This window comes from Macaca thibetana, chromosome 7 (assembly GCF_024542745.1).
Source record: "Macaca thibetana thibetana isolate TM-01 chromosome 7, ASM2454274v1, whole genome shotgun sequence".
NCBI lineage: Eukaryota > Metazoa > Chordata > Mammalia > Primates > Cercopithecidae > Macaca > Macaca thibetana.
The window spans coordinates 109,225,202-109,246,367 of NC_065584.1; the positions used below are offsets into that span (position 1 = coordinate 109,225,202).

The 21,166-nt window shown below is 45.6% G+C and overlaps 1 protein-coding gene across 2 annotated transcripts in view; it reads left to right on the forward strand.

The window, feature by feature from the left end:
* The window catches only part of OCA2 (OCA2 melanosomal transmembrane protein), a 333,377-nt gene that overhangs the window by 40,801 nt on the left and 271,410 nt on the right, over window positions 1–21,166 (forward strand). For both annotated transcript variants that reach the window (XM_050796132.1, XM_050796134.1), the window contains exons 2-5: window positions 10,080–10,178; window positions 14,573–14,761; window positions 18,030–18,087; window positions 20,903–20,975. In XM_050796132.1, the coding sequence (XP_050652089.1) occupies window positions 10,080–10,178; window positions 14,573–14,761; window positions 18,030–18,087; window positions 20,903–20,975 (419 nt within the window). The remainder of the gene's footprint in view (window positions 1–10,079; window positions 10,179–14,572; window positions 14,762–18,029; window positions 18,088–20,902; window positions 20,976–21,166) is intronic.

The following is a 21,166-nucleotide window of genomic DNA, read 5'->3' on the forward strand; positions in this document are numbered from 1 at the left end:
CTAGAAATGATAAGTATAAATGATTAGTTTTCATCTTGTATTTCAGGGTTTCAGTACAGTCTTTCATCCCGTCATTTCTTGAATTCCTATTTTCTATCTATCTCTGTATCGTTTATTTACTGTGCAAATTTCTCGTTTTTAAGTTGATAAGTTCATTCTTCCTTTAAAAATAGCATGTAATATTTGATCTACACGAAATAATATATGTAACACATGGATAAATTATGAAGTTTAGTTTTTACAAATCCCTGTATGCTCACCAACCAATTGGCTCCTCTTTTACCCCATCTCTTTGCTTCCCAACATGGAGACTACTCTCTGGAATTGTGTGTTTAAAATTCCTGTGTGTGTATTCATGCCTCTCTCTCTTATCTCACACACACTCTCTTTCTATCTAAAACCAAATACAGTTATCCTAAACAATGTATTCTTCAGTGTTGCTTGGTTTGGAGCTTTATAAAAATTGCATCATGTATGTATTCTTCTATTTTTCTTCATGCAACATTATGTTTCTAAGATTTATCCATATTGATTTGTTTAGCTGTAGTTCATTTATTTCCACTACTGTGCGAAATTCCATTGTGTGACTATACCATCGTGTGTTGATTTTGTATTTTTCAGCTATGCTGAATTTATTAATCCTAATGGTTTTAAAAAATGGAATCTTTAGAGTTTTCTACACATAAAGTTGTATCATCTATAAATAGAGATGATTTTACTTATTTCTTTCCAATTTGGATGCCTTTCATTTATTTTTCTTTCCTAACTGTTCTGGCTAGAACTTGCAGTACTGCATTGAGTGAAAGTAGCAAAACAGGCATCCTTGTCTTTTTCTTAATCATAAGGGAAAAACTTTCAGTCTTTCGCCATTCAGTATGATGTTGGCTGTGGGTTTTTCATAAGCAGTCTATTATGTTGTGATATTTTCCTTCTATTCCTAGTTTGCTGAGGATGTGCATTTTTTTTTTCATCATGAAAGGGTGTTGAACTTTGTCAAATGTTATTTGCTGCATCAATTGAATTAATCATGCGTTTTTTTTTTCTTTACTGTGTTAATGTGTATTTCATGGATTGATTTTCCTATTTTAAGCCATCTCAGCGTTCCAGGAATAAATCCCACTTGATCATGGTGTATAATGCTTTTAATGTGCTCCTGAGCTTGATTTGCTTAGTATTCAGTATTTCGTTGAGGATTTTTGCATCAGTATTCACCAGGAATATTGGTTTGTAGTTTTCTTTTCTTATAGTGTCTTTGTCTGGCTTTGGTATCAGGGTAATGCTGGCCTCATAGAATGAGTTAGGAAGTTAGGCCTCATGGAATGAGTTCCCCTCCTTTTCAGTTTTCTGGAAGAGTTTGAGAAGTATTGGTGTTAATTTTTCTTTAAATATTTGGTAGAAAGCACCAGTAAATCTATCTCATCCAGGGCTTTTCTTTGTTGGGAAGTTTTTGATTAACAATTCAATGTTTTTACTGGTTGTAGGTCTATAAAAATTTTTCATTTCTCCATGATTCAGTCTTGGTAGGTTGTGTGTACTCAGAATATTTGTCCATTTCATCTAGGTTATCCAATTTTGAGGCATACAGTTGTTCATAGTATTTTCTTATAATACTTTTTATTTTAAAAAAATTGGTAGTCATGACCCTGATTTCATTTCTGATTTTAGTAATTTGAGTTTTTCCTTAGTCAGTCTAGCTAAAGATCTGTCAATTTTGTTAATCTCTTCAAAAGACTAACTTTTGGTCTCATTAATTTTCTCTATTTTTAAAATTCACTACAGATCTTTTCTCTAATATTTATTATTTCTGTTAGCTTTTGAGTTTAGTTTGTTCTTCTTTTTCAAATTCCTTATAGTGTAAAATTAGGTTGCTACTTTGAGATCTTTCTTCTTTTTTTAATGTTGGCATTTACAGCTATAAATTTCCCTTTTAGAACTGCTTTCACTGCACCATACAAGTTTTGATGTGTTATGTTTCATTTTCATTTGTCTCAAGGTATTATATTAGTTTGCTAGAATTGCCATCACAAAATGCCAGACTGTGTGACTTAAACAACAGAAGTTTATTTTCTCACTGTTCTTCAGGCTAGAAGTCCACGGTCAAGGCGCTGGTATGGTTGGTTTCTTCTGAGTCCTGACTCCTCGGCATGCGATGGCCCCACTCTTCCTTCCTCTTCACATGGTCCTGTCTGTGCATGTGTGCTCCTGGTGTCTTTTTGTGTGTTTGAATTTCCTCATCTTTTTTTTTTTTTTTTGAGATGGAGTCTCTCTCTGTCACCCAGGCTGGAGTGCAGTGGCACGATCTCGGCTCACTGCAACCTCCACCTCTTGAGTTCAAGCAGTTCCCCTGTCTCAGCCTCCCGAGTAGCTGGGATTACAGGCACCTGCCACCACACCTGGCTATCTTTTTATTTTTAGCAGAGACAGGGTTTCACCATGTTGGCCAGGCTGATCTTGAACTTCTGATCTCAAGATCCACCTGCCTTGGCCTCCCAAAATGCTGGGATTACAAGTGAGCCACCGTGCCTGACCAAATTTCATCTTCTTATAAGGACACCAGTCAGATTGGGTTTAGATCCATCCTAATAGCTTCATTTTAACTTAATCATTTCCTTAAAGACCTAATCTGCAAACACATTCACACACTGTGAGGTACTAGGGGTTAGGGCTTCAACATATGAATTTCAAAGGTACACAGTTCAGCCCATAACAGGTGTCTTCTAAATCCTCCTTTGATGGATTGGTTAAGAGTATGTTGTTTAATTTCCACATTTTGGTGAATTTTCCAGTTTTCCTTCTGTTACTGATTTCCAGTTCATTCCTATTATGATTGGAAAAGATATTTTGTATTACTTCAAACTTTAAAAAATTATTAAAACTTATTTTGTGACCTATGGTCTATCCTGGAAAACGTTTCATGTGCACATTAGATAGAAGTGTATTCTGCTATTGTTGGGTGGAATTTTTTTTTTGTATATTTTGTATATGTCTGTTAGGTCCAATTGGTTTATAATGTTGTTCAAGTCTTCTGTTTCATTATTGATCTTCTGTCTGGCTATACTATCCATTATTAACAGTGGAGTATTGAAGTCTTCAACCATTATGGTAGAGCGATTTTTCCCTTCTGTTCTGTCAGTGTTTGCATCATATATTTTGGAGCGCTAATGTTTGGTGCATATTATTTGTAGTTGTTGTAACTTTTTGGTGAATTGACTCTTTTATCATTATATTTTTCTTTGCCTCTTGTAACAGTTTTTGTCTTAAAGTCTATTTTGTCTTATATCAAGATAGCCACCCTAATTCTCTTTTGGTTACTACTTGCATTGAAATATCTTTTCTTATCCTTTCACTTTCAACCTATTTGTGTCTTTTGATCTACAGTAAATCTCTTGTAGACAGCATAGAATTGAACTGTGTGTATATGTTTTAAAATCCATTCTGCCACTCTTTGCCTTTGGATTAGACAGCTTAGTCCATTTACACTGGTTTTGTTTAGTTATTTATCAACGTTTTGCCAGCTGGCTTTGTGCTGGGTCAATTCTTCATAATTGGCTGGGTGTGCCTTGAGCCTAGAGACCAGCATGAGGTGAGTGCTTACAGTCTTCTGAGATGTTTTCTGAGCATGCATCTTGCTTGATCATGTTTGTGGTTTTTTTTTCAATTCTTCAGTATACTTTTCAATATTTTAATTTCCCAAAGAGTCTCATTCAAACTTCTCCTTGGTGCCTTAAATGGACTGTGGTCTATCTTTGCCCACAATCTCTTTGCTGAGAAGTCTGTGAATCTGTACTCTCCCAGTTCTGTGACTCTATCTCCTGAATATGTGTGCATAGGGCCACCATGCAAAGCTGTGCTGAACTTTGCACTGTATTTTTTCTGTGTTATGTTACACTTAAAGGGCTGACCTTGCTCATACAGAATGATGCCAGACTCCCAGAGGCTCTGACTAGACATGGGTGAGGAGTCATAGTCTCCTTCCAAGTCTTCTGAAAAAATTGCCCATGAGAGCTGGCAGCTTCCCCACTCGTCTTCCTCATACCTGCCTTCTGTCCATGAAAAGCATGTTTGGCTGTGTTCTGTGTCGTTGCTTTTCGGGTGAACCTAGCTTTACCACTGCCTGCTAGTTTCCTTTTTCCTTCTGGAAAGGTAGCTTGGGTCAGTGAAGCTAGGATGAAAACAGGCCACAAACAAGAGTCCCTATCAGAGAGAGGGATAGAGAAAGAGAGGAGAAGAGAGAAGAGAGTACCTAGGGATACAGAAAGAGAAAGAGAGAAAGGAGGAGATAGGGATAGAGAAAGAGAGAAAGAAACAGACAGGTGAAACCTTGCTAGTCAGCCTTCTGGGCAGAGGGGGCTACAGGAGGGCTGGGCTCTGCTGGCTTGCTGTGGCTCCCCATGACTGCTGCTCCATGCAGAGTACCTCTGTAGAGAGGACACCATGCCTGGCACAGTCCTCAGGCTGGGCTATGTTGCCTCCTGGTGGGAGGGAAGGGTTGGGGGATGGCATCGGGTGCTTGACATATCTTGGCCCTGCCCTCAGCAGCTGGGAGCCTATCCTGAGTCCCATTTGCTCCTTTTAAAATGGGGATAGTATTATGTACCTTCAGGGTTATCATAACAAAGGTGACAGCTTCAGCAAGAGCCTAACACAGAATGTACTCACTTAAATGACCATTAATACTCATCAAATAAAATCCTGGTAATAATATGGTGGGGAAAAGGCCTTTTCTCTACAGGATACTTCAGAGATACTGTCAAGTAATCGGGACAAAGACAGTGAAGGGCCCAAATAGAAGGCCTAATCCCGCTTCTGCTGTCTGCAGCCTGTCTCTTGCCCTGGGAGATGCTTCCCATGAGGGGCCCCTCCTGGCCACTGCTGCACAGGCTGTTACGGAGGAGGCCTCATTGCTCCGCTTGGTTTTCCTACAGCTGATCTCCAATGTTACCGACCACTGGGGTCCTTCCCGTTTCAGGCCTCCGGACCTGGGTGTTGAGGTACCACCAGCTGCCTTCCTGCCCTCTGACTTCTGCTTGATTTATTTTGGTCCCACTCCCAGTCTGGCCCTCTTTTGATTTCTCTTGATCCCACTCCCAGGCTGGTCCCACTCCCAGCAGCTCTTCTACGGGGCTCTGCATGGCTGATGCCATCTGCCATCTGCCACCTGCCCTCTCTCCTGAGCCCTTGGCTCTCGACTTTGCTGCCTGCTCTGTGGTCTTCCTGACTGGTGCCTGGGAAAGAGCCTGCCTATGACTTGAGCAGAGCATCCCTTGGAGAGTCTGTGGATGTGAATTTGGTCATGCACAGGTTAAGGCAGTGAAAGCATTTTGCATTCCTTGTTATTGGCTCTGCATCATCTTGTCAAGCAGAACTGACTTCAGCAATGGCTGCATAAATGGTGCCTATGTGGCACAGGTCCTAAAAAAGGCTGAGGGCAAACCTCTTCCTCCACCCCTGGTGCCCCAATCACCACCTCCCCGGACTGTCGTTTGCACTAACCATTGTCTTTTTTTTGGCCTTTAAAAATGTAAATTCTCTTGAAAGTGTTCATATATTAGGTATTCAATATTTTCAACATTTTTACCTCTTTTTTTTTGTCAATATCATGATATAAGCATTATAGGGCTGTTCAGTGTTTTGATTTAGAAAGAACTAAGGGGTCTAGGGATGAGGAAACTGTTGAAGAAGAGGGCAGAAGAGGCACAGGCGTGCGCAAGAAACTGTTTCCATCACACAGTCTGGCATGAACCTGTCTTATTAATAATCATGGTAGCAAGGATTCTTGGCAATGGTGGATCTGCCTCAGACGCATCAATTCTGGCTGCTTAAAACTTACTGTTCAAGGATTGTAAACATGGCTAATACCCAGGACTGGTGGAGATCGGGATTTGTTCCTGCCTGTAACTGAAACGTGGAGTAATGGGGATGGGCTCTCTTCCAGCGAGAGGACCATGGGCACCAGGAAACGTCTTGATCCGGTGACCTCACTTCTAGGAATCTATCCTCAGGAAAGAATTAAAGGCACACACAAAGACTTACCTATCAGGACTCACATAGTGTTTGCTATTTATCCAGGTAAAAAACCAGAAATCCCCTAAATTTCCGTCAACAGACAGATGGTCAGGCTTAATTTGATGATCCAAGTAATGGAATATGATGGCTGATATTAAAATCACGTTGTAGAAGAATAGCTAATATTTGATAAGCTGTGAAATGCTAATGAGATAGCTGAGCTGAACGATTAGAGGACAAAGCAATTTGCATATGTGAATATGTATATGTGTGAATGTGTGTCTTTGCACTCATATGTATGAATCTGACCTAAAAATATTCATTTATATGTAGGAAAAAAACATTGAAAGGAAATTCTCTAAATGTTAACATTGGATATCTCTGAATTATAGAATTATGTACAGGTGCAGTTGTTTTATGTGTTATCTTCTGTAATTTCCTTTAAAATAAGTATAAATGTATAGATACATACGGATTTTGTAAATGTATATACAGAGTTTGTTGAGACATGGGGGAAATCAGACAACGCGGAAATTAGTAAAACTAGACAGTGCCCAGTCTTAGAGTGAAGTCAGAAAAACGTCAATGCAATTTATCTTTTCAGAAGAGGAAAAGTCAGGAATAATATAGATTGCATCAATATTTTCTGCCTTATTGAAGTCAAAAGGAGAAAAAATTGGGCTTTCAGCTTTGTGGACTGCCATTTTTATTTTCAGCCTCTGGAAAATGTTTTTGGGCAATCCTGAATCTTCTCTACATGTGATCTGTGAGCTCTCTGGGTCACAGGCCAGGGATTCTATGAAGCAACAGGGCCCCAGGGCCTCCGTGGTGCTTCCCCTATTTGCAGAGAGGAATGGATTTGGAACATTGAAAATGGTATCTGGATGGTGGTAAGTTTAAATTGGAATGGCCCAAAGTCTCTTTAGGAAATTTCCTGGTGAAACTCATTTTACTTTTGGATTTTTAGAAATATAACTACATAAAAAAGCTCAGAAATGATTACCTATATGCTTAACTACAATTATAAAATACTCTGTGTACACGAAGTGCATAAATGTAAATGTTAAACAGTAACAAAAATCAGCCAGATATGGCCACCACAGAGAAGATAAAATGGACTTTGGATTTTTCCCCATTTCTAATTTTCCTTCTTAGTGGCAAGAAGGTAAATCCTCCACACTGTGCGACGTGCTGCTGCTGTGGGCTCTTTTGAGACCCCGTGGGTCATGCTTCACTGCACAATGTGCTGCTGCTGCTGCGGGCTCTTTTGAGACCCCATGGGTCACGCTTTCCAAGGAACAATAGTGCCTCCACCCTCCTGAGCACTGTCCTCTCTTCAGAGGGTCAATATTGAGTCTATAAACATTATTGATATAATGATTTAGGAGACTTGTTTAAAAAGCCAATCTCATGCAAATAAGCTATGATTGCTAGGTTTTAACCCGTTCATTATTAAGTATGTATGTGTTTTTGTGACAGGATCTTGGTCTATTGCCTAGGCTGGAGTGCAGTAGCACAATCCCAGCTCATTGCAGGTTTGACCTCTCAGGCTCAAGCAATCAACCCTTCACCAGCCTTCCCAGTAGCTGGGACTACAGGTGTGCACCAGCACACCTGGCTAATTTTTGAATTTTTTTAAAGACAGGGTTTTGCCATGTTGCTCAGGCTTGTCGTGAACTCCTAGGCTCAGGCAATCCACCCGCCTTGACTTCCCAAAGTGCTGAGATTACATGTGTGAGCCACTGTGCCCAGCTTATTATTGAGTATTTATTAAGAACTTACTTTGACCTGGGTGCCACTTACAGTACCAAATAAAACAAGATGAAAACATGGCAGTCATTCTTAAAGAGCTCACAGTCTAGTGAACCTCAGTGAACCAATATCCACAATCTATCTTTATGTTTTCCATTTACATCTCCTTAGTTAATATAAGAAAACCAAGGGTTTTTGTTTCTTTTTTAAAGTGAGAGGGTCTCCTCCAGGCTGGAGTGCAGTGGCTCCATCATAGCTCACTGCACCGTTGAACTCCTGGGCTCAAGTGATTCTCCTGCCTCAGTCTTCCAAGAAGCTAGGACTACAAGTGTGCACCACTACGCCCAGATAATTTTTTATTATTTTTACTTTCCATAGAGATAGGATCTTGCTATGTTGCCCAGGCTGGTCTTGAACTCATGGCCTCAATCGATCCTCCCACCTTGCTGGGATTACAGGTTTGAACCACCATGCTTGGCCTTGTTTTCTTTTAATCTACATTGCATGACTGAGAAAATGGAAGCTCAGGGTTGTTAAATAATATGAGGAAGGTCACCATCTCCGTAACACTCAGCTCTCCTAGACCACCCCAGGGAGTATCAGAAAACATCTGGTTGTTTGGTCCACTCACTATGACATTTTCTAAATGTACCTAGGGGGTTACAGTTACAGATTTATAGTTATGGGAAACAGGGTTGGGAGGATCTCAACTGTAAGCTAGTTTGAGCAGCTAAAAGTATGCTAATTATTAAATCTCTTGGGCAGAGAGATTCTTCCAAATCTCTCTACCTTCATTTGTCAAAGTTAAAGCACCTACTTTATAATTCTCTCTCCTGCCATGCTGACCTCTACTGGCCATTAAGCCTCTGAGGTGAGTCCTCAGTCACCTGTGTTCTCCATGGGAAGTGGCCCAGTGCTGCCCAGAGATGATGCCCAGCGGATACTCACTGGCCCCAGACAGACTCCTTTTCTGACTTCCCAGAGACATGGTGCTGGTGTTAGACACAACTCAGGGGCCCATGTTTTACTCATCCACAGGAGTCTTATTGTCTGTCTCACAGGTGAATGCTTGAATGAGAAAGAAGCAAAAATATTTTTCTTAAAATTTCTTCCATTGTGCATTTGTGATCGGAAAGAATTACTGTTACTTGCCTGGGTAAATGTTTCATAGCATCTACAGCATCTCTACCTGGCCTGGGATCCTGTAAGAAAGGCAATGTATCAGCATATAAAATGACATATTCTCAGTGATCAGGAACGAAAATTGTTCCTGCAACTTCTCATGGAAAGCTGGTTGTCTTTTAACATCAAGTGTCCTTTAATGAGGGTGACCATACATGCCGGTGGACTTAGTTGTGGCTGTGCAGTTACTTCCTGTTCAACAAGCTCCTGATTTGAATGATACATTTATGGTGGTCCTTCCATATGGCAGGCAGGCCAGTGTGGTGGAGGACCACCCTGCCCAGTGCAAACCTTTGCTTTGCTTCAGTTGTGGCTGCTGTCCTTGGAGAGCTTCCTCCTTGCCATTCTGGTTGTTGTCTCATTCCCACCCCTTGGTCCTGACTTCTGCTGATTGGTCTTCCAGTGGCAGCCATTAGTATATTTTAAAAGTGAATTTCTTGTTATTTTAGCAAATAGAATTTTCTGCCTACAAAAGGGCCAACGAGGCTCTGAATCTTTTTTTTTTTTTTTTTGACAAGGAGTCTCGCTCTGTCGCCCAGGCTGGAGTGCAGTGGTGTGATCTCGGCTCACTGCAACCTCCGCCTCCTGGGTTCAAGCAATTCTCTGCCTCCGCCTCCAGAGTAGCTGGTATTACAGGTGCCCACCACTACACCTGGCTAATTTTTTTTTTTTTGTATTTTTAGTAGAGGCGGGGTTTCACCACATTGGCCAGGCTGGTCTTGAACTCCTGACCTTGTGATTCACCCACCTCAGTTTCACAAAGTGCTGGGATTACAGGCGTGAGCCACTGTGTCCCGTCCTCTGAATGTTTTTCTTGAGGAGCAGCTCTGCATGAAATAGCAAAGGTGGCCTGAATCTCCTGCTAATGCAAAAGCGAGCCTAAAAGTGTCATCCCGTAGTATTTGGTCTCCTGTGCGAGTGTCTGCTGTGCATTTTCAATTGAGTTGGGGAGGAGAGGTATTTCTTATGGTGTCTTCTAAAACTTCAGCCTTTTACAATTCAGACAGACCCTTAGGCAAATTTCCTTGTAAGATTTATCACTGAATCTTGGGCACATTCTTGAATCTAGCGCCCAAGTGCTGGGAACACATTCGTTATTTCTGTGTTGGTGATTCTGTTTCCTTCCTTGTCTCTTTCAGGTCTCACTCTCCTTTGCCCCAGATGTCCAGCTCCAGGTCTAAAGATTCCTGCTTTACAGAAAACACTCCTTTGCTGAGGAATTCCTTACAAGAGAAAGGGTGAGATATTTCCCCCGTCATAGGAAAGTAAGAGTTTCCGAGCATTGCACTTGGCACATATGCTGGAGAAGTGCTTGAGATATGAATTTTTACTGGACATGTTTAACCTCTGCCAGATCCTTGACAATTTGTTGTAGTAGATGTTCATGATTCGGGTGGTTATATTCTGTGGCTATTAATTTCCAGATGGCCTTGAGCATAACCCTGCAGCAATTGCACAGCACACACACACACTCACGCATGCACAAAGCTCTGATGCATTGTCTTAGCAGGCTGGGGTTTGTCAGCTAGGGGTGAGGTCGGCATTGTCTGGAGACATTTTTGGTTGTCACACTGAGGGCTGAGATGCTTCTGGCATTTAAGGGTAGAGGCCAGGGATGCTGCCAAACATTCTGCAATGCACAGGACAGCCCCCACCACAAAGAACTATCCAGCACAAATGTCAGTAGTGACGAAGTTGAGAAATCCTGTATATGTGTTTCACAAGAAAACCTAATTTCCTGCAAACTTACAGGTCCTTTTTGGACACAAATCAGGGTGGTTCTGGAATTGCCTGAGCAGAGCTGACCTGGAGGGTAAGTTACAGATGCTTCCTTCTGGGATGAAGGGCCTTGGGCCAGGCCTGCATCTTCTTTTCTTTCTGCAAACAAACTGCCAGAAGCCTGAGCCACCTGCTCCATGTTTCTGGGCTCCTTGCACATCACAAACTTGGTGACATTGTCACTGTCAATCTGAAATAATAAAAACTATCAGAACCCAGTTTAAAATTATTTATTCAAGCACAAAGCTGAGGATAGCCATTTGGGAAACATAGGATCCAAAAGAATGGGATCAGTGCTCCAAAACTGAAAAGTTAAGGTCTTATTCATATCCATATAGGCAGAAAACAAAGAAATGGAGAAGGACTACGTTTCCCATACATGGCTGGTTTATGAGTTACAGCAATTTGATTAGTTACAGCTTTGCTCCCCCTCCAATTTCAAAGAGTATATTTGACGTTCCATGTTAGACAATGGGATAGTCATGAGGTCTTTGTGTGAGAGAAGAAAGAAGGAAGTTAATCTATCAATGAAGATCAACAGTGAAGAGGGAAGGGGTCTTCTCTGATGCCTGTTCGTCTTTTACAAGACTTTACAAAACAATGTAGGTAAGGAAAAAGGCAAACCTAGAATCAGAGAAAAGAAGGCCACAGCTGCCTCTTATGTGACTCATCCCATAATCACATTCTTTTAAGACTCAAAATAATTAAAAGTTTCAACAGCTTTGATTGTGAATCACCTATTTGCACATCAGGGATTCTCCTTTCCCTGCCCACTGCTGGTGTGTACCTGCATCGACAGGCGCCCACTGCTGGTGTGTACCTGCATCGACAGGCGCCCACTGCTGGTGTGTACCTGCATCGACATCTGGTGTGTACCTGCAGACAGCGCCCACTGCTGGTGTGTACCTGCATCGACAGGCGCCCTGCATCGACAGGCGCCCACTGCTGGTGTGTACCTGCATCGACAGGCGCCCACTGCTGGTGTGTACCTGCATCGACAGGCGCCCACTGCTGGTGTGTACCTGCATCGACAGGCGCCCACTGCTGGTGTGTACCTGCATCGACAGGCGCCCACTGCTGGTGTGTACCTGCATCGACAGGCCCCACTGCTGGTGTGTACCTGCATCGACAGGCGCCCACTGCTGGTGTGTACCTGCATCGACAGGCGCCCACTGCTGGTGTGTACCTGCATCGACAGGCGCCCACTGCTGGTGTGTACCTGCATTGACAGGCAGGCTGTTGTGTCTCCTTCACTCACTTCTGAGGTTCCAAGGAGCTGCCTCCTCTCTCCCCAGCCCAGTCTGCAGCCAGGGCAGGGGGCCAGGCTTCACACTTTAGGTGGGGCTTGCACGCCATGTGCATGCCTGTCCTCAGCCTCCAAATACTCCTGCTCACAGGATTTGGATGGGATGCAGGCATCTGGATTTATTACTTCTCAGTGCAGGGATGATTTGTTCACAGGAAGCCCTTGACTAGAGGAAACTCCTTCCCTCTCTGTCTCTCCAGGGCAGTCAGTCCTACTCCTGTCAAGGGCATTCAGATGTCACTGCCTTTGAGAGCCCTTGGTTGTTTCTGCCGCACCCACCAAGAGTCAGTGCTTCTCCTGTGCTCTCAAACACTGCATTCATGCCCTTACTTCCAGACTGGCCTGTGTGCTATCTGTGGTTATGTCAGCCAGCCTGTGCCCTCTTCATCGTGCATCCTGGCACCTAGCACAGTCCCTGCCACCAGCCCCTCAGTGACTGGATGGGTAAGGAGTGTAAGCTGAGGCATTTCCACTGACCCAGCTGCTTCAAGCGTCTGTACTGGGGGATAACTTAATTATGCTCCGTTGCTCCTAATTAATAACTTAAGACAAAGACTTCACACACCTATTCCCTTAATGCTTTCTGTTGAATTACTTGGTAAATTGTGAAGGCCTGCAACATTTTAGAATTTGCAGTTCATTGGAAAACCATTAATGCGTAAGCATTTTTCCTGGCATGCGGAGCACGAGCTGGGCCTCATGTCACAAAAACCATTTCAAGGGAGTAGAACATGGGTCAGCTTTGCTTACAAAATGTATTCCTTTTCTCTTTTTGCATGAAGCTAATTAAGGTATTGGTGGTACGAATGTCTTTTTCATACTTTACTTTTATCAACTTTATTTTGTTTCAGTTTTAATCTGATCAAATGGCTTATTAGGATAATATCCATTGATTTACATATTTTCAGAAGTATTCTTTTAAGGGTGTTGAGAGCAGGAATATGTGGTACAAAGGTCAGAGCATGCCCTGTCTCTGCACTGACAACTCTTCACAGATGGTTATTTAAATTTAAATTAATTAACATTAAACATTCACTTCTTCAGTTGCACTAGCCACACTTCAAGTGACCAATAGCACATGTGGCTGCCATACTGGACAGGGATTCGAACATTTGTATCACCACAGAAAGTTCTATTGCACAGCACTGCTCTAGAAGGCAATGACATTAACTTGCTTTCCTCTTTCTTCTTAGAAGAAAAGTTTTTTTTGGTTCCAATTTTGTTTTTTTCAGCAGTTGGTGTGATATTATTTCTCACACACCTGAGCATTTTCCAATCACAAAATTGATCGGATTATCGACTATTTTCAAAGTCGTGTGTTATCTTGTTACACATTGGTTATACACAGCCTAATTGGCATCTCTGGGCTTCTTCTTCTGAATATTTTTCCTTGTGAACCACTTTTAAAGCAGTCGTAAGTGTTCAGGAGTATCACAATGCCCCATTGAGCTGGCTTTATTCCAGTCTATCACAGATCACATCTGTTAACGTCAGTATTGTGATCCCAAGAATATTCTATGTGATACATGAAAATTCTGGCTTTTGGTACAACCTTTTAAGAGTCAAGTGCATCTAAACTGAAGGAATCGATCAGAAGGTCAGGGATTCAACCAAAAGTAAATGGAGGCTCTGTACAGTGGCTCATGACTATACATCCCAGCACTTTGGGAGGCTAAGGCAGTCAGATCAGTTGAGGTCAGGAGTTTGAGACTAGCCTGGCCAACATGATGAAACCCCATCTATACTAAAAATACAAAAATTAGCCAGGTGTGGTGGCGTGTGCCTGTAATCCTAGCTACTGGGGAGGCTGAAGCAGGAGAATCGCTTGAACTTGGGAGGCAGAGGTTGCAGTGAGCTGAAATTGCACCACTGCACTCCAGCCTGGGTGACAGAGCAAGACTCTGTCTCAAGAAAAACAAAACAAAACAACAACAAAAATTCCAAAAGTAAATGGATGTGTTTTCAAGTAATTCTGAGAAAAGTTTATGATTCCCATTGAGTCATCTAGATATAGGCCCCATTCTTGGCCTGTCTAGTTAGATACTAATGTTCCCTCTTCCTGCTCGTGCTTCTGTGGATGTTGTGTGGGAAGCCAGGTAGGCCACCTTCCCTACAGCTCCACTGCAGAAAGAGATCTACACACAGGAGGAGAAACTGACACCCCTCACCCTGGACAAGTCTCACACGTCTAGGTATTGACTACTGCAGTGCGTGCAGTGAAAAAGCAAACGCTGAAATCAGTGGGAACTGGTCTCAGCCAGAAACAGCTTTCTCGGAAAGTCCCAAACTCAGAAAAAGCTGGTTTCTTGAAGGCCCACAATTCATTTTGAAGACTTTAGTGACTCCAGGAAATTTCCTTTGACCTAAGTGTTCTGTGAGGTCACAAAAAAACCATTCCCACCAGTATGTGAGCGGGCCACTGTCTGTGGTCCTTTGAAAGACCAGGGTTGATTCGGCGCCATTTCACACAGTCAGGACTCAGAGGAAAGCTTCCTTTGCAGCCATTACTATTTCAGGAGAAATAACCACACCTCTCTTGCTTTCCAGGTCACGGTGCATACCTGTTTACCATCCAGAGTTCATCACTGCTGACGAGTCTTGGGAAGACGGCTCTGCTGATTGGGAGCGAAGGTACCTGCTGAGCAGGGAGGTGTCTGGTCTGTCTGCCTCTGCCTCCTCGGAGAAGGGGGACCTTCTGGACAGCCCGCACGTCCGGCTCCGTCTTTCCAAGCTGAGGTAGGCAGACGTGGGGTGCCCACCCTGGCAGCAGCGGCGGCCGCACATCGCGTCCTGCGTGCCCCCTCCGTCTTTCAAACCAGCAGGGTGAAGAAGAGGATGAGTTTTGTCCATCTGGCCAGGCTGTACTTTTCCTTCAAGGTGACTTATTTTCACCCGGGCCTAGGGAGACATTTAAGGCGGCCTGCAAATCATGCAGCGCCTGAGAGGACAACCCTAAATGATTGACACAGTACACTCCTCTCCTTCCTGCTCGTGGGGTTGGGGTCTTCACGGCCTTTAGGTTTGCAAATAGGATCTGTTTGCTTCAGGGGTCCCATGGCGTTTTGGAAGTTGATACACCTTTGCAGTTACTGAGGAAGGAGTGGGTCTGGCTCAGCGCACAGCCTGAGGGGTGCGGTTCCCTCCTGTGCTGTGGGCCCCAGAAACCCTTTTTTTTTTTTTTTTTTTTTTTTTTTTTTTTGAGACGGAGTCTTGCTCTGTCGCCCAGGCTGGAGTGCAGTGGCCGGATCTCAGCTCACTGCAAGCTCCGCCTCCCGGGTTTACGCCATTCTCCTGCCTCAGCCTCCCGAGTAGCTGGGACTACAGGCGCCCGCCACCTCGCCCGGCTAGTTTTTTGTATTTTTAGTAGAGACGGGGTTTCACCGTGTTAACCAGGATGGTCTCGATCTCCTGACCTCGTGATCCGCCCGTCTCGGCCTCCCAAAGTGCTGGGATTACAGGCTTGCGCCACCGCGCCCGGCCCCCAGAAACCCTTTTAAGGCTGGAAACATTTTAGAACTTACGATCCGTTGGAAAACCATTAATGTGTAAGCCTTTGTCTTGGGTACACGGAGCACAGAACCATGCTGGGGGAAGCGGAGCTGCAGCGAGAAAGTGGACGGTGCGCATGCGTATGGGAGGAATGGGGGGCGGGGATGCGCATGCGCAGGGCGACGGCGGGCGCGGGAATGGGTTACGCGTGCGGGTGCAGGCCTGGGGCGCGCATGCGCGGGAGGCCCAGGGTGCGCGCGGGCCGGAGCGCTCTCACGTTGCCGGCTTGTTTATCTGCTGGGTTTCCTCCCATGCGCCAGTTCATTTGAAAGGATTCTTTTGAGAGGGACATGTTTGAAAGCAGCATTTCCGGGACAGAACGAGGTTTGGGAGCCAGGACCTGTGGGCTTTCATTCTGGATCCGCCCTGACGTCGCTGAGCGCCCGTGGCAGGGCCTGGCCTGGCCGCGCAACTGTGCCCTGTCGCGCTTGCGCTCCTGGCTCTGTGGCATCTCGCGGGCCTTCACTAAGATAGTAAGTGCGAAAGCCCTAGATAAGTGAAAAAACACTACTCAGTCGTCAAATGTTAGCGTCTGTGCATGGGGACCCGTCTTCTCTGAAGATGCTCGCGGTTGGTTGGAAGTGTGCCCGCCTGCACGCTCCAAGTGCACCTCCCGGGGTGCGGAGAGGCCCGCCTCAGACTCCCCGCGGTACGTGGGGGAGCCGCTGTCCTATGCATCTTCCCAGCAATCCTGGGAGGTTCACGGGGGGTGCCTCGAGGACGGTAAGGCTTTTGCTCAAGGCCACACTGAGCCAAGCCAAGGGGCAGGGATTCGATCCCAGATCCCTCGCTCCGCTGCTTGACATGGAGCTGTCTCTTCCCACTGTGACTCCCACCCGCATGTAGCTGCTTCCTGATGAGACGGGGTCTCAGCCCCCCCGTGGGTGCAGTATACATTTGGCCGGTGAATCCGCTATGAGATTATGTGAGTTGGGTGAAATTGTGTGAGTGCAGTTCTGGCGCCGTGGGTCAACAAGATGGCAAACCCTGACACTGTTCAGCCTTTTCCCAGCTGAATGGTGACCACTCCCACTCCCGAGGAGGCCGTGTCCTCAGCTGTCCCACAACGAGGAAAAATAGAATCAAGTACATTTGAGACTTCTGCATTCAGTGCCTGTTTTATCTTCTCTGATTCATGGAGTATTTGCCTTTGAGCTTGCCACTGAACTAAAAGACGTTAGCGCCATTCTTTATAACATGTCTAAAAAGTACCATGCGTGATCAGTGAAGAATCTTGTAAAAAACCTTTTATTTTGGGTTGTCAGCGCTGCTGCAGATGTCAGTTATGTAGAAAGAAATTTGTATTTAGAATAGCTCAATTAATGCTTCATGCTTTAAAAAGAAATGTCATTTTGATTCCTATTTAAGTAGGAGCTGTTGAATCATAATTGGGAAGCGTGAACTGATTATTCATCAAATTCATTAAATCTAAGAGAATGCAAAACAAGATTTTACCATTTTCAAAGGATCAGAAAGAAGGTTTTCAAAGACAGATGAAACTTAACTGAGGAGAGTATTAAAAAGATGTTCCAACATGGAGTTTCTTAACTTCATTCTACACACATACATCAAGCATGGGCTATGTACCAGCATCCTTCCCTGTGTGGGGACAAAGCAGAAACGCTCTAGTGCCTGCCCTCACGGAACAGCTGGTGGGAGAGCACAACCTGACTGGGCGGTGATGGTGCCGTTGGGCGATGGGGTCTGGCTGCTGAGTGAACAGAGATGGGCATGACGGGAGGACTGCAGTCAGGGAGCATCCTGGCAGGGCAAAGGCCCTGTGGTCCTGTCTGGGTGCAGCAAGGATGTTGGTGGAACAGAAGGGCAGCAGAGTGCAGGCCAGGCTCTGGTTCATGAAGGGCCTGGGGGTCATGGTTAAGAAATGGGTAATGCTGAGGGGGCCGGAATGGCTTTAGAGGTTCTTGGTAGGGGCTGAGTGTGTGGCTTGATGGTTAATTAAGTTACTGCCTAAGGAATTCTTAAGAGACTCTGCTGGTACAACCAGTAACAGCATAACAATTTCTTTCTTAAGTTATTAGTTTTTGTATTTGATGATCAATCTGTATTCCTTTCAGAAAACTTAGGGGAAAATAATTGATAAATATGAATCAGAAGGACAAGGTAAGGCATTCAGTTTACTTTTTTCCAGGAAATGGGAGGCTTTAAACCTCTATCAAAGAGTCTCAAATCTTGAACTTTAGTTTCCCGAACAACAAGCTATGTGCAAACACTTTGGTGAACTTTGTTCTCCTCTGGAACCTCCACCATGTTCCTTTGGATGGGGCTGTAGGTTCACTGGTCACTGATATGAGGGTGTTCTCCCTCATATCACGTTTGGAAAGAATTCAAAACACACGCTGTGAGATGGAAGTTACTCAAGGCTGCAGAAAGGTGTCTGAGTCTGGGCAACAGGACTGCTGCCCTTGCCACTAAGGTCCTACCTTTTCTCTTGCAGGCGCTGTGTGCAGTGGCTGAAAGTCACGGGCCTGTTTGTCTTTGTGGTGCTGTGCTCTGTGAGTACCGTGGCTGCCCCAGCACTGCTGTTGGGTCCGTGGAAGCCCTGTGTGCCTTTGGCTGTATAGCAGGGGGAACCTGAGATGTGGGGCTTAGTGCCTGGCCCTCTTCACCTGATTATCTGACTTTCTTTGGAGGAGATGTGAGGGTTGTGGGGCAGCGGGCTGAGGGGGTCGAGGGCCGCAGCTGTGCCCTCTGCTGTGGTCCCAGTCACACAGCAGAAGCCGGGCAGCATGGTGTTGCCATGTGGAAGGCCGGGTAGCTGGCTGTGGGGCTCGCTTCCCTCCTCGAGTGGTTTCCTACTTCCCTGTTCAGCCCCGGACAGTAGCACTGTTCGTGTGTGTTGGGACACATCTGGAGATCGTGGATAGCCCAGAGTGTCTCAGTGCTCCTTTGAGATTGTGCGCTGGGCCTCTGTCCAGCGGTGTGTGTTGAAGCTCTGAAGTTTGCCCCCTCTGGGGAGGTGTCTCTGATTTTATTTGCCCAGACATCTCCATCCTTTCAAATACATGAATATTCACAACAGACACATTCTGGAGCCAAACCAACGTCAGATGCCCTCGTAGGGAACAGGGTGTGGGAACGAGGGGAGGGTGAGGGCTGCTTTGGTGAGCCCATGGCAGTGGGCGGTGCTGTTCTTCACTGGAGGGGTCCCAGCAGATGGACCCACCAGGGGAAAGGCACAGGAGCCCGAGCAGGGAGCCAGGGCCGCAGGGACACCTCTGTGCCCTCTGAGGTGACAGCCATGAGTCCCACTGCCAGCCTTGGTGTGCTCTGTGGCCTGGTGTAGCCTGAGTCAGGGTCACATAGTGGCACTCAAAATACATTTGCCCAATGAGTGCGTGTGTGGCCCCTGTCTCTGGTTGCATGTCTGTCTGTGTGCAGGTGAGTGTGTGGTCCCCTGTCTCTGGTTGCGTGTCTGTGTGTGTGCAGGTGGGTGTGTGGCCCCTGTCTCTGGTTGCGTGTCTGTGTGTGTGCAGGTGGGTGTGCGGTCCCCTGTCTCTGGTTGCGTGTCTGTGTGTGTGCAGGTGGGTGTGTGGTCCCCTGTCTCTGGTTGCGTGTCTGTGTGTGTGCAGGTGGGTGTGTGGTCCCCTGTCTCTGGTTGCGTGTCTGTGTGTGTGCAGGTGGGTGTGTGGTCCCCTGTCTCTGGTTGCGTGTCTGTGTGTGTGCAGGTGGGTGTGTGGTCCCCTGTCTCTGGTTGCGTGTCTGTGTGTGTGCAGGTGGGTGTGTGGTCCCATCTCTGGTTGTGTGAGTGCGTGTGGGTGTGTGGTCCCCTGTCTCTGGTTGTGTGTCTGTGTGCGTACAGGTGGGTGTGTGGTCTACTGTCTGGTTGTGTGTCTGTGTGTGTCCAGGTGGGTAGGTGGCCCCCGTCCTGGTTGTGTGTCTGTGTGAGTGCAGGTGGGTGTGTGGTCCGCTGTCTCTCGTTGTGTGTCTGTGTGTGTGCAGGTGGGTGTGTGGTCTCCTGTCTGTGACTGTGTGTCATGTCTGCGTGTGGTTGTGTGATGCCTGTGCCTGCTCTGTTTGTGTGTGTGCACCAGTGTGAGCTGTGTAGGTTGTGTGTGGTCCCCTGTGCCTGTTGCGTGTCTCTGTGTGTGCACCTGTGTGAGCTGTGTAGGTTGTGGTCTGTGACCATGATAGGTTGTGCTTGTGCTTTGTGGAGTTGTTTTGGGTGAGTGTCACTTTTGAGTGTTGCTCTAAGATGGTGTGCATGGGCAGTTGTTGGGAGACCACAGTGGGTGGTAGGTGCTGCTGTGATGGGGGTGTGACTGTGGTGGTGGGCAAGGGTGGGTCTGAGCTGTGTTCCATGATGTGCTCTCCCATGCAGCCTGCCCTGGTGACAGGGCCCCCTGTGCATGATGTGAGTGGCTGTTGCTGGCTGTTTCATGACCTGCACGCGTGACATGTGTGTTGTGGCTCTGTGTGCGTGCAGGAATGTCTGTGGCCCTGGGTCAGCTCTCAGCTGCGACATGAGGACAGCAGGGTGGTGTATGAAGTCAGTGCTGATTGCGTTGAGCTGAGTACAGTCAACTTCTTAATAACCAACCCGTGAGGGAGGAGATCTGTGACCCGGAGAAAGGAAACCTGTGCTAGAAAAGGAAAACCAATTACACTGAGCTCTGAAAGCTTCACGATTTGATATTTTTGGCTACCAATTTGCCTTGCCACTTCCTACTCACATGAATGTGTGGTTCTGAAGCCCCACTGCTCAGCAGGGCCTGGCAGGTGCTCTAAGATTTCAAAGGAACCAGGCTGGGTGGGCCAGGTCTCCCCTAGTCCCTAAGAGCTGACCTGAGCTGTGTCCAGTCTTAGCCTTCTTCTGTGAGATGGACTTTAGGTGATTTGTGGATATATCCAAAATGGAATTTGAGGAATGATTTGAATTTCTATAATCTCACGTTATCATCAGTTTAATTTACTTTTTGATGGTGTATAAGGTGCTTTGCAAATTTCACAAACACCTACTACCACAAACACATGCTCTAACCATTAGAGGGGTCATATTCCTTTATTCTCCAATGTGAGAAAACCACATTTGTACCTCTTTGATGATTTAATTTTATGGCCAGGCATTTAATCCTTAAAATTGGCAGTTATCAATAATCAGAGCCCATTGTAGCTGAACACTGTAATGAATCAGAATAATGAATCAGAATATTTTAATATTTAAGACAAAGCTATTCTGAGTAAGCTGCTTCGTTCTGGATACACACAGTAGCCCCATCATCACATCCGTTTTCGACTGTTTTCAGAATGATTTCTACCTTACTGCTCTCATACCACACCTCCGTCATTCAACATTTCTGATTCTTACAGATTTTGTTCAGCCTGTATCCGGATCAAGGAAAGCTCTGGCAGCTGTTGGCCTTGTCGCCGCTGGAGAACTACTGTATCCAAAATCCACTCTGAGATGGCCGGCCGCCTGGCTGAGATCTGAAACGCAAGGAGACACTCACGGACGGTTGTGACTGCTGCTGAAGGCCACGGCACAGGCCATTACCATTCCCACCCACCTGAATGTTGTTTCTCCAGATGTTTGATGAGAGATGGGGTCTCAGGACAGAGGGGCGGGGAGCTCCA